The sequence below is a fragment of the Pediculus humanus genome, genomic scaffold, assembly GCF_000006295.1.
Source record: "Pediculus humanus corporis 1103172107371 genomic scaffold, whole genome shotgun sequence".
NCBI classification, from domain to species: Eukaryota; Metazoa; Arthropoda; class Insecta; order Psocodea; family Pediculidae; genus Pediculus; species Pediculus humanus.
The window spans coordinates 417357-430744 of NW_002986999.1; the positions used below are offsets into that span (position 1 = coordinate 417357).

The following is a 13388-nucleotide window of genomic DNA, read 5'->3' on the forward strand; positions in this document are numbered from 1 at the left end:
ATAATAATAATCAAAATCCTATTGTTTTTTTTTTTTTTTTGTTTCGATTGTTCGTCCCTTACTTTTATTTTCCCCCCCTTCCCCCCCCCTTTACTTCCCTTCCCTTCCTCTTCCCCACACTGCTTTTTATTTATTCTTTCGACGTTCTACGTACAATTTAAAATGAAATAATTTGAATTAAATGTTTAAATAATCCCGCAAATCGAAAGAGTTAGGTTAAAAAAAAAAGAGAGAGAGAGAAAGAACGCGACGGTGAAATCGTGTGAAAATAATTTTTTTTTTTTTTTTGGTTTTTCGACTGGAAATAATAATAATAATAATGGTGATGATAGATAGACAGATAGATATATTTTCATTGTATTTTTTCAGGCATCCAGAACGGTGGACGTGAGATGGCAGGAAAGAGGTCCTAGATCCATACCGGGTGATTATGATTCAAATGCAATCGAGTCGTTTAACGACAGCGTGCTAGTCAAAAAAGATTTGGAAAACGAAATAGTAGTCGTACGGGAAACGGGGGCTGCGGCTGTCGCTGCCGCGGCGGCGTCGGCGTCGGCGGTGACGGTGACGACGACGACGCGTTCGCCTGGCATCAAATCCGAACCCCAGGGAGGAACGTCATCAAATTTGTATTTGACAAACACTTCACTCGATGACATATTCATCAGCGTGAAAACCACTAGAAATTATCACAAGTGGCGGTTGCCGGTGATACTGAAAACTTGGTTTCAATTAGCAAAAAATCAGGTAAATTAAAATCCGTTTTTTTTTTCTCGCGTTTGCGTGCGTTTAATTGTTTGTTTGTTTGTTTGCATGTGCCTGAAAATGTTCGCATGGTGACGAAGAAGAAACAACGTTGGGGAGGGAAGGGGGTTTGTTTTTGTGTGTGTTTGAAATCCCCGAGGCATTTTTTAATTTTTGTAAACGTTTATGTGAGAATAATTAAAAACGTTTGTTTTGCTTTCCGAGGAAAGGGGAGGGGGGATGAAGTTTGTAAGTTGTTTAAGAGAAAGTAGTTTTTAAAACATACAGAAATAATGATAATAATAATAAACGCTTATTCGTTAAAATTGATTTGCGAAAAGGTTTTTTCGAAATGAAATTATTGAGAGCGTGAGTTGGTACCACCAGTTGACGAACGTATAATTTGCTAAACCGGAAACAATCGCAATTGCAATGGCGTTCATTAAAAAACGTTCTGAACAATTTTTTTTTTCTTAGAATTTTGCGTGACCCCCTTTTTTTTGTCACCGAATCTTTTTTTTTGCGTTGGCTCAAAGGAGAGCGATGATCTCGTTTAAAATACCGTAACGGTCTCCCTTTTCTTTTCGAATCGAAAATCGAATATTGTTTACGTCACAAACCGGAAAAAGATTATTTCGAGCGTTATCAAAATTAATTATTTTGTTGTTGTTTTTACCCGGCTCCCGTATTTTACGTATAAATTGTCGTCGAGTTTTTGTTTTTCCCACGCTACTTGAATTTTTTTTTTATCGATTATTGATTTTAAAAAAAAAAGAAAGGAAAATGACCAGTTTTTTTTTTTTAAAGAACCAGTGAAAAGTTTTTATTTACTTTTTAAATAAATGATTAATAAAATCAGAGAGAAAAATTTCATGGGAAATGTTTTTTTTTTTTTTTTTATACATAAAACGGATATTTTACGATTCATAAAAAAAAAAAAAACAAAACTACGGATCTTTCTTTAATCGGTTCTAACTGTTCATTAAATTTTTTTTTTTTTGTTTTATTTCTGTATATCCGACAGTCGGGGGCAGGTACGACGTGTTCGAGAGGAGGAGGAGGGGGAGGGAGCCTTCGTCTATAAGGCAACGTGATTTTTAAAATCGTGACTCGGGTTTAACATCTGACAAATTGAGACTTTTTTCGTGAATTCATTTCTCTCTCTCTCTCTCTCTCTCTCTCTTAACTATCGATTTCCTTGTATCGTATTCATTATTATTATTAATTTTTTTTTTTTGTAACAGTTTTTCTTTTGCGATTGGGTGGAGGGATCGAACTCGATCGATCAATCCCCGATGAAATTTCTTTGAAATTTGTTAAGACGAAAAGTTTGTTTGACGTACTTTCTCGCGTTTTCCATTTTTTTTTTTTTTCGCGTTCGAGAAAAATTTTTTTAAATGTGTTTGAATGTGTTACATGGTGTGGATGGATCGTGGAAAATGTGAAAACGCAAAAAAATTAAGAAAAAGAAAACCCGAAAAACTTAAAAATACAGGTAGAAAAAGCGGAGTTTCTCACGAGTTTACATTTGTTCTTCTTATAAACTAATCAATGGCTGTTAGTTATTTCTTGGTTTTTGAGTAACGCTATTCAAGGCCGGCTCATCGGGGTCAAAGGTCATTAATTATTATCACGCTTTAGGCTTAATTTCCCACGGTATGCCCTCGAGTCAAAAATATTAGCCCATATTTTTTTTTACGTCTAGATTTAATTTTTTTTTTCCGTATATATATTTTGTAATAATGAAGAAGAGAATATAACTCACGACGAAAATTTAACTTAAATAATAATAATAATAATAATAGTAATAATAATGATTATTATTATTATAAACTACGATTAGTTTTTTTTTAAGTTTTTTGTATTTTATTTCGATTGTAATGTTGTTTAGTAAAAAATACGAGCAAACGTTTTTCTTTCACTTTTTTTTTTTTATTTTGTGCGAGTTCAACGAGAAAAACATGTTTTTTTTTTTTTTTCGACCGAGAATGAGAAATAAAATCACAGAATGATTATTATTACGTATCACGTGATTGACACGTGGCGGCAGACACCCGTATGAACGTCGCTCTATTATTATTATTCTAACTGTAATAACTAACTGGTTGCCTGTTCAAAAGTGCCGCCCTTTTTTTTATTGCATTCCTCTTTTGATTCACATTGCCATTCTTTTATTATTATTATTATTATTTATAGAACAATTTCAAACTTTTTTTTTTTTTTCGTCTAGCTTCCCCTAAAAAATAAAAAATTCAAATGAATACAATGAATTCTTTGAACGAAAAAAAGAGGGAGTAGAGTGGTAGAGAATTTTATGAAAAACAAAAGTTTCAAAAAGTTTCCCAAACATTGTTCGCGATCGGGATAAAAAAAGAGGGAGAATAATAATAATAATAATGATAATGAAATAAATAAATTCACTCGTTAAATTATAATAAATAAATGAAAATAAATTATAACATTGATAGTATGAGGTACAGGTGAATTGGTCACGTGCTTCATCGGTTCATTCACAATGCGGAACGGTTTGCGTTCCCAGAGGTCCGAACTTGTCTCACGGGAACAACGAGCCACCCTCACGTTGCCTACACGATTTTTCTATTGAGCCTGGGAAAGTTTTTTTTAAATGGTCTTCCGCCCCATTCAATCCCACCTTATTTCTTTCTCTTTTTCTTTCTTTCTTTTTTTTTTTCGATTTCGTTCGTGTATTTTCGATAAAATTTTCAAAAAAAAAGAAAAGAATGGAATGAAATGGAAGTAATAATTGTGCAGGATAACGAACAAACGATTATTTAAGACTTATTGAAATGTGACGTGTGTGTGTGTGAAAACATGTAAAATTACCTTTTTTTTTTTAATCGTAAAAAAAGAAGAAAAGAAAAAATGATGATGATGATGATGATTAGGATGATGATGATGGTGATGATGATGATCACTGCCTAAAGTCATAATTAAACAATTAAATTTTATTCACTTGGAAAAAAAAAAGAAAAAAAAAATTTTTAAACTTTAACTTTTAGAATGAGTCGTTTACGAATTTTCCAGCAGATTATTTTTATTACTATTATTATTATTAGTATTTCTCACGTAAATTTTTTAAATATGTTTTTTTTTTTTCGAGAAAAAAAAAAACTTGTTAAGAAAACAAAAAAAAGAGAGAGAGAAAAACAAGAATTAAAAATTTTAAAAGGCCTTTATTTGGAAATAATTGAGTGATTACGTCGTGACGGTGATGATGATGGTGGTGGTGGTGGTGATTGTAATAGGAAAACAATCGAAACGTTGTTTGTTGGTAGTTTTGTTTTTTGTTGTTGTTGTAAATTTAAAAATAACCCTTTTCATTTTGGTTTCATATCATGATCCCCCTTTCCTCCCTCCCCTCCCACACACACACAGACAAACAATTACTTGTCACGTCGTCAATCACAAGATATACTACGGTGAGAAAGAAAAACGTTACATCGCGTTCAATAGGTCAAAAAAAAAAAAAAAATTTTTTTTTCGTCTGCGAACTTTTGACTTTCTGCCCACATTTCAAAAAAAAAATTTTTATTCTTCTACATTGTATTTATTTTTTAATAATAATATTCGTTTAAATTCGTTTGTTTTTTATTATGATATATATCGTATGTAACGTCTAAATGGAAATTTCTAGAATCTTCTTGCCGTACAGACTGAGTCTAACCGCAATTCCGACGCGAATACCGCAAATAGAATTCGGTCTTATCGTCTTGTTTTGTTTTTCTCGCGTTATCAATAAACAATTTTAAATTGTCAATGATAAGAAAAGCAAAATGTGTTTGTATGCATGTTGTATTGACGTATGTAAGTAAACATACACGATCATCGTCACGCACATTTTGCTCCGAATTCTTTTTACTTTGGTGATACCACACACGAAATGTACTCGTTGTGCAATTATTATTATTATTATTATTATTTTTTAAAAGTAGAAATTTAATACGTTCGTTAAAAACAAACAAATATCGACGAACAAACGATTTCGAAAACGATTTACGTTTGTCGATGTAAAAAAAAAAAAAAAATGCAATTCGATTCGGCGGAATATAAAAAAAAAAGGAAATTAAAATGTTTGTTGTTTGTTTGTTTTGAAAAAATATTTCTCACAAATTTTATTAGTAGAGAAGGAGCTAATGAGAGATTGTTTAAAATGAAAGAATTTTTTTTTCTCCAAAATTTGGTTTGTTTTTAATGGGAGGGAAGGGTGAGAGGGGAAAAAATTAAATCTGGTTTTAATTTAATACCATATTAAAATCTAGGAAATTTTTTTTTTTTAAAAAGATCGTAAAAACAACCTTCAAGGACCCCCCCATCGTCTCCCTCGTCCCCGCCCCCCCCACAACATGTCTTTGTTTATGTTTGCATACACGTGTGTGTGTTTGTGTAAAATTCGAGTCTCGTTGTGTGCGGGTTTTTTTTTTTTTTTTTATGATGCGCAAGATGAACTAGGAGATGCGACTAAAATGCTTGCTTGCTTGCTCGTTTGTTTGTTTGTTTGTTTGTTGTGAATATTTTTTATTTCTGTCCGTGTTAATCATTATATATATTTTTGACCGATTTGTTGCTGTTTTTTTTTTTTTTTTTTTTTTTTTTTTTGATTTATGACTTTTGGATTTTTTTTCTTTTTCTTTTGCCACCCAGATAACCTTTCGTATTTTTTTTTCTTTTCTAGAAATCAAAAGTTTTAATTAAATTACTGGGAAGGGGGAAGGGAGGGTAGAAGGGAAAGAACGTAATTCTTATATTCGTTTAAAAAAGAGGAGGAAGGGAAAAAAACATAAAACATGATTTAGAATTTTGTTTCGAAAGAGAGAAAAAAGGTTGGCAAAAGGAAAAAAGAAAAGAAAAAAAGAAAAAAACCTTTTTTCCTTTTTTCTTTTCCTTTTTTCCTTTTTTTTATTTTGTTTCTTATAAGAAAAAAATTTCATTTCGTTATTTAAGTTTTCTATGTTTACGACTCAATTTTGAAAAGTCAAAAGTGGAAAACGTGAGCGGCGTAAAAAATTTATTAAAAAAAAAAAAACAATTTTTTTTATTTATTTTTTTGTTTTCGGTCGTTTGTTGTTTGTTTGTTTGTTTCTTGAATGCTGTCGTAAGATTTCGAAATGATGGAGAAATTGTTTTTTTTTTTTTTTTTTAAATTTCAGTTATATGTAAATGGTTTTTTTTTCGCAAAGGAAAAGTTTTTCCTACTACCTGTGTAACTTTTCTTTTTGTGTTTTTCTACCGATGAGTTTGATTGATTTTGTTTTTTTTGTTTGTTTTGTTTGTTTTCGAGTCGATGAGTTTACGTTTCCTTACGTTTGTCTTCCTTTTCGCCCGCCTTTTTTCTTTTTTTTTTTAAATCCCTCCGGGGGATTTTCTTTTATTTTTTTTACGGTTCGAGAGTTTTAGTAATATTTGATACGGGGAAAAATTTTCGTTTGTTGTCAAAATAATAATAATAATAATAATAATAATAATAATTCCTTGTGGTTTGGTTGATACGTTGTGGGCAAGTCGTCGTATCGACGGAATTTAACACTTGACTCAATTTCAATGCCAATCTTGTAATCTTATCCCCCCGCATATTTAAAATTTTTTCTGTTTCAGCATATAACGGAAAAGTTGAAATTTGAATTTAAGGAGGAGGAGGAAAGAAGGGAAAGGGGGAGAGGGGGAAAGAGAAAATTTCCAAAGTTTGATTTTTTTTGAAAATGGATCGTTCACGACAACTGGTTTTTACTATTATTATTATTATTAAAATTAATTTTTCCCCCTTCCCTCCATTCTTCCTGTAATTTTATATTCGGACGGTTTTTCCCAGTTGCAAAAAAAAAAAAAAGAAAAAAAAACTTTTTAGTTTAACTTTTTTAGATTTGGTGTTAAAAATAAATTTTTAACATTTCGAATTTTTTTTGTTTTCGTTCTTGATAGAAGAAGGTATCGTTTTAATAATAATAATAATAATGAAAACCTAACGTAACCTCGTTTCTTTCGTTTACTTTTTTTTTCTTATTATTTTATTAAGACTTTGTTGTAACTGGAAAATGCAACGAAAGTTTCGTATCGTTTCTCTTATCACGGGAAAAAGAGAGAGAGAGAGAAAGGAATTAAAAATTTGTTTGTTTTTAATACAATATGCTTATTTGCACTCGATTATTTGTCGATTTAAAACAAACAAAACAAAAAAAATTTGACTTTTCTAAACGGGGGGGAGGGAGGGAAATGATAATGATAAATGCAACAATCATTGCGATGGTCATTATAGTTACGTTTTTTTTTTTTTTTCATTTTAAAATGTTTTTTTTTTCTTTCCTCACTTTTCTAAACTGTCATTTTGATTGTGGACCGAAGGGAGAAAAGAAAATTATACTAAAAAATAAAAAAAAGAGAGAATGTTTAATAATAAACAAAGAAAAGAAAAAGAAAAAGAAAAGGATAAATAGGAAAAGGCAAAAAAAAAAAAAAAAAAACGAGTGAAAGGAATAAAATAATGAGGATGATGATTTTTCCAAAATAAGTATTCCAGAGAATGTGGCGTGTCATGACGGTGATTTCGATTTTATTATTATTATTATTATTATTATTATTATTATTATTATTATTATTATTATTATTATTATTATTATTATTATTATTATTATCATTACTATTACGATAATAATAATTATACATAAACGAAGCATTAAATGAAAATTTTCATGGCAGTTTGAAATCTCGTAATAACAATCATTAAATTTGGCATAAGGCAAAAAAAAAAGGAAAAAACTCGAATGAATCAATTTGTAAGAGTGGAATCGGCGATGGTGGTGGTGGTCTCCCACAAAAAAAACCACGTTTGCATTCATTAAAAATAAAAAACATCCGTTTCCGTTGAATTTCGCGCGCGCGCGCAAACACACAAACACAAATTTTCGAAAAAGGAAAGAAAAAAAAACGACGAGGACGTGAGGGGGGGGATAAAACGACGTCAATCCCGTATAAATATTATTATTATTATTAATAAAAAAATTAATGAATAATAATAATAATATCATCATCATCCTTTAAGAGAAAAAAATGTCGGCGGAGTTTTTTTTTTTTTTTTCGTTATGAGATTAATTATTTTTCGAATTAATTCCCCCGACGTATCTGGAGAAGTACACTTAAATTCTATCTCTCTCTCTCTCTCTCTCTCTGGAGATTATTACGTGTATGTTATATGCACGCATAATTTTCTTTCTTTCTTTTTTTTTTTTGTGTTTCCATTAAATAAATCCATTCACGTGCTTGTTCTTCGTCGGGTTTTTCATTTATATATACATTTTTTTTGTAGCAGTAGTAGTAGTAGCCAAAAGTAATGTAATCTTTTTTTTTTTCAAAGCCATAATCAAGTTTTTTTTTTTTTTTTTTTTTATAATCCGCAAAGATTAAATTAACAAAAAAAAAAAAAAATATGAGATGGAATTAAGTAAGTTATTAAGCCTTTTGTTTTGTCATCGGAGAGATTAGTGTCAAAGGTTATTTTTTTAATAAAATCAATTTCAAAAACCACGTTTGAAATAATTATTTTTTAAAAAAGGAATCAGAGCAGGCAGGCAGTAAAAGGAGGAGGAAGGGGGAGGGGGAGGAGGAGGACGACGACCGTAAAAGAACCTGAACCTGAATGTGCTCCCCTTTAAATATATATATTTTTTAATTATAATTGTCTTATTTTGTTAGTCGTATAAAATCAAGGTTCGATTCATGTGGAAAACTAAGGAAAGTAACAAAATCGTTTTTTTTTGTTCCCCAGAGAGAGAGATTTAATTATTTACTTATTTCGGTGAATGAATAAAATAAAATAAAGGGGAGCAAGGGGGAGGGGGAGAGGGAAGGGAAGGGGCGAGGCGGGGAATTTATTTGTTTTTAAAAAAAATTTTAAATTAACGTAAAAAACTTTTTTTTTTTTTTTTTTTTTAAATAAAAAGAAGAATTCAAGTTTAAAAATCGTTAAAAGAATGATGTCACACTAAATGTATAAAATTACGACGACAGCGGTGACAGTTTTTTGATTTTTTTTATTTAAACAAAAAAAGAGAGAGAGAGAGAGAGAAAATTTTTTTTTTTACGAAGAATTGAAAATGTTCCAGATGCAGAAACAGAAAATTAGGATGAATCCCGATGAATTTTTTTTTTTTTTTGTTTGTTCCATCTGTTGTTGTTTCGTCTGAGAAACGCATATAAAAAAGTTTTTTTTTTAAACATTCAAACGACTTTTCACCGTGTGAAATTTTTTTTTTTTTTGTTTTCTGTTTGTTCGTTTGTTGTTTGTTGTTTACTCGGTGCCGAATTAATAAAAGAAAAATGTTTTTTGTTTTTTTAAATCGAGAGTAATAATTTTAAAAAAAAATTCAGTCAGTCACTCGAATCGATTAATCGTTTTACATTTCATTAATTATTGATTAATAAATTAAAATAATAATGATAATGATAATAATAATGATAATAATGATAGTAATAATAATAAAAATGTAGAAATGATATGGATATGGTGGTGGAAAATGAATCTGATTCGATTTTCCTTTCATTTTTATTTTTCTGGGAAAAATTTTCTCAAAGATTTCAGAATCTAGAAGTATTTCCCTTTCTTTCCTTTCCCCTCCCCTTTCTTTCCATTCCCCCTCCCGAATCGATTACAGCAAGAAAAACAAATGTTTTATCATTATTATTATTATTGTTTTTGTTTGTTTTTTTGATGTTTTGAAAAAGGTTTTGTACGTCTTGTGTTTCGGTACATGTAATGATGTAAATTGATAAAACGAAAAAAATGAAATAAAATCAGACTGGAAAAGGAAAGAGAAAAAAGAGAGAGAGGTGGGGGAGGAGAGGGAGAAAGAGAGAGAGAGCAAATTGCCATATGTAAATTTATAATGATGATGAGTAAATATTCTTTTCTTGATTTTTTATTCTTTTTATGAGTCTTGTTGTGGTTTCTGTTGTGTGTTTCGTTAATGTTGTCATTTTGTATTAAAAATCATTTGGAAATAGAAAATGTTTGCTCTCCGCGTTGTTTGTTTTTTGTTTTTGTTTTCTCTTTTTTTTAATTTAATTTTTTTGTTATACGATTGTTTATTTTGAAGAGTACCTAGTGGAGTTTATCATCAGCAAACAATATTATTCAAAATACGAAAAAAAAAATTCTCTGGTTTTTTGTCTCTCTCTCTTTTTCTCTCTCCTCCCTGTCTCCCCGCCCCCCTCCTTTCCAACATTTTTTTGTGTGTTTGTTTTCTCGAGAATGAAATTAAAATTTTTTTTTTAGAGTTAAGAGGGGTTTTCGAATTTTCCTCATAATGTTTTTTGAAATATAGAAAAAAAAACAAATATTTCGACTTCCGGTTTGTTATTATTATTATTATTATTAATGTAGTCGTTATTAAAAAATAAAGTATTCAGGTGTTGCTGTCTCATATTTTTTTTTTTGTTTTTTGTTTTGTTTTGTTTTGCAGCTTTGTTTTTTAATTAAAAAATAATAATAATAATAATTTAGTATACCGTTGAAATTCGTTCGTTTGTTTGTTTGCTCGTTTGTTTGTTTTTAATATTTATATTTTTAGCGACTATATAAATACTTAGATAAAAAAAATTTTTTTTATAAATTTTCAAACAAACAAACAAACGGTATATTTTATTTTATTTTATTATTATTATTATTCGTAATTTACCGTAACGAAAAATGTTTTTCCTCCTTTTGTTTTGTTTGTTTTGTTTTGTTTTTTTTTTTTTAAAAAACATTGTCCGAATAAGAACAACAACATCCTTCGGGTATATATGTTTACGTAAAAAAAAATTCATATTTTATAAATCCTCGCGTATAACTTTTATCCAAAAATAATAAAACGAATGAGAAAAAAAAAAAAAAAACGTGGAAGAAAAAAAGAAAAAGAAAAGAAAATGTGAAATTTTACGGTGGCGCACGAAAAGGGAGGTGGGGGGGAAATCGGCCGAGCATTTAAAATCACAAATCAAACTAAATTTTTCTAAAAAAAAAAAAAAAAAAAAAAGAAAAAAAAAACAAAATGAAAATTATTATTATTATCATCATCATCATCATCATCATCATCATCATCATCATTATCATTATTATCATTATTAATATTTGAGTTAAAAGTATAAATATAATAAAAAAACGAAACGACTTTTTTTTTCTCATTCAGATTTTTTTATTTAAAAAAAAAAATATTTCGGTGCACTCGAACCATAAAACTCATTTTGAACCTAAAAAAAATTTTTTTTTTGTCGTTTCCCCCCTCTTACCCCCCCCCCCCGTTTTTATTATGTTCACAGGAAATTTCGGTATTAAAAAAAAAAAAAGAATTTTTTTTTTTATTATCTAATGGGTTTAAAGTCTCAAAAAAAAAATATCTTCATCTCGTTTTTCAGGTTTTTTTTTTGTTTATGAAGGTATAATGAGACTTCCACTAATTAGAAATATTTTACTTGAAGAAAACCTGGATTACGTTTTACAAATTACTTTAATTTTTCTTTCGGTTTCTTCGAAACGTGTGTGGAAAAGCGATCATTGATCGTTTTTTTTTTATTATTAATCGATAGATAATCGGGGGGACCGAAAACCGAAGAAACGACGTTTGAAAAATGAATCAATAATGAAAACAACAACAAAATTTTTTAATAATCGTCGTCGAGAGTCAATTACACGATTTGAAATTTTTGTGCGACAAATTTCCCTAAAAGGGAAACGTGTCGACACGACGCAAAATTTTTCGAAACGAAAGTTAACCGTCATTAACGTGAAAAAATTATTATTTTTACTTTTTTCGGGTTATCAGTAGTTAGGGGAGGGGGCAGGAAGGGAGGAAGGGGGGAAATGGCTTACAATTAAAATAATTAAAATTTTTTTTCGAAAGAATCAATTAGATGAAATAAGATTAAGAGAAAAATTTTTTTAAGTGGAAGATGATATAAAAAAAGTTTTTTTTTTTTTTACGATTGGTGGAACCGAAACGACGCCAACCCGAGGAAAAAATTAAAGTCTCCCTCCTCCTTACTCCCCGGCTTGATTTAATGTAAGTGAAATAAATATGGGAAGGAGGGGGCAGGGGAGAGGGAGAATTAGGGGAAAAAAAAGGAAAAACAAAAAATAATTTGTTTTTTTTTTTTTTTGGTGCTCGTGTTTGTGTTTGTAAATTAAAAAAGACGGTAAAATAAAAGGGCACAAAATTAATTGTATCGAGTCGCCATCTTGATTATTATTTTTTTTTAATTTATCGGGAAGGATGTTGGGGGGGGGGGTAAATGGAAATAAATAAATGATAGAATGAAAGTCATTCGCGAAATCCACACACGTTAAAGAAAATGATTTTTTTTTTCCGACGGTGAGAAAAAATTTCTTTTTTTTTTTTTTTCTCGCTCTGATGATGATAATGATAATAAAATGAGTGAGAGAGAAAGAAAATTTTTTTCTGGTAAATTTCATGAGGTTTAATTAATTAATTAATTAATTTTTTTTTAAAAATTAATTCGTTTAAGTTTCGTGGGAAAATCAAAAAAAAAAAAAAAAAAATTTTGTCTTCCATTTTTTTTTTTATTCCTGTCCTTTAAGAAATTTTTATTTCCTATTTGTGTTGGCCAAATGATGAAAAGTTCCCCAAAAATCAGGCAGAGAGAGAGAGAGAGAGAGAGGAATGAAAAAAGAAAAAGAGAGGGAAAACGTGTGTTGATAATATTTGTTTTTTGTTATAACGTAACGGAAGTTGAGAAATCGTTGATTGTGAAAATTACATGTGCCAATTGATCGTTAATGTTTTATTTACACGGATGTTATTATTATTATTATTATCATTATTAATATTAAAAATATATATATATACGTACGGGAATGATAATTAGATGTTAATAAGTTGCCATCTTGACAAAAAAAAAAATTATTAAAATTATTAAAATGTCGAATGAAACGAACGTGTAACGAGCGTTTGAAATTTATTTTTTTTTTGTCGTGACGTAATCAAACGTATAATAATAATAATCATTTCCTATTTACGAAAGAAAATTATATTTATTATTATTATTATTTGTTTTTTTTTGTGTGTGTACACTCACCGTTTCTTTAAGCAGACGACGCGATTTAAATTCGTATTTAATTTTTTTCAAATTTTTGTTTCCGTTTCACGATTTTCTTTCTTTTTCCTCCCTCCCCTATTCGATCCGTTAAATTTAAAAGTGTAACAAAAATTATTATTATTATTACTATTATTATTATTAGTATTATTACTTTTTTTTTAAAGTCAGAATTTATTTAAGTTTTGACGAAATTGATAATAATAAAATCAAATCAAACAATTAAAAAGTTTTTCCTTTCTTTTCATTTAATTTTCCACGTTAATAGAATTTTCATTTCGCGTGTATTTGTACGTGGCACGAGTAAAACAAAAAAAAATCCGACGACATTTTTTTTTATTTATTTATTATTTTATGTTAATAAGAGTTTTTTTTTTTTTGTAAAACGACGAAGGTGAAGAAAAACGCTTCAGTTTTTTTTTTTTTTTTACCTGAATGTAGATTTTTTTTGGGGGGAGAGGAAGGGAGGGGCTTCATTTATTATAAAAGTATAAAAAATTTTTAATTTAATTTTTTTCGTTTCTTTTCTTTTTTTGTCTTTCGTT

The 13388-nt window shown here is 29.1% G+C and overlaps 1 protein-coding gene across 1 annotated transcript in view; it reads left to right on the forward strand.

The window, feature by feature from the left end:
* Positions 1–319: 319 nt before the first annotated feature.
* The window catches only part of Phum_PHUM014770 (Fringe glycosyltransferase, putative), a gene marked incomplete at both ends in the record, with an annotated part of 40293 nt that continues 27224 nt past the window's right edge, over positions 320–13388 (forward strand). The window contains 2 exons of the mRNA XM_002422752.1: positions 320–322; positions 370–747. Of these exons, the coding sequence (XP_002422797.1) occupies positions 320–322; positions 370–747 (381 nt within the window). The remainder of the gene's footprint in view (positions 323–369; positions 748–13388) is intronic.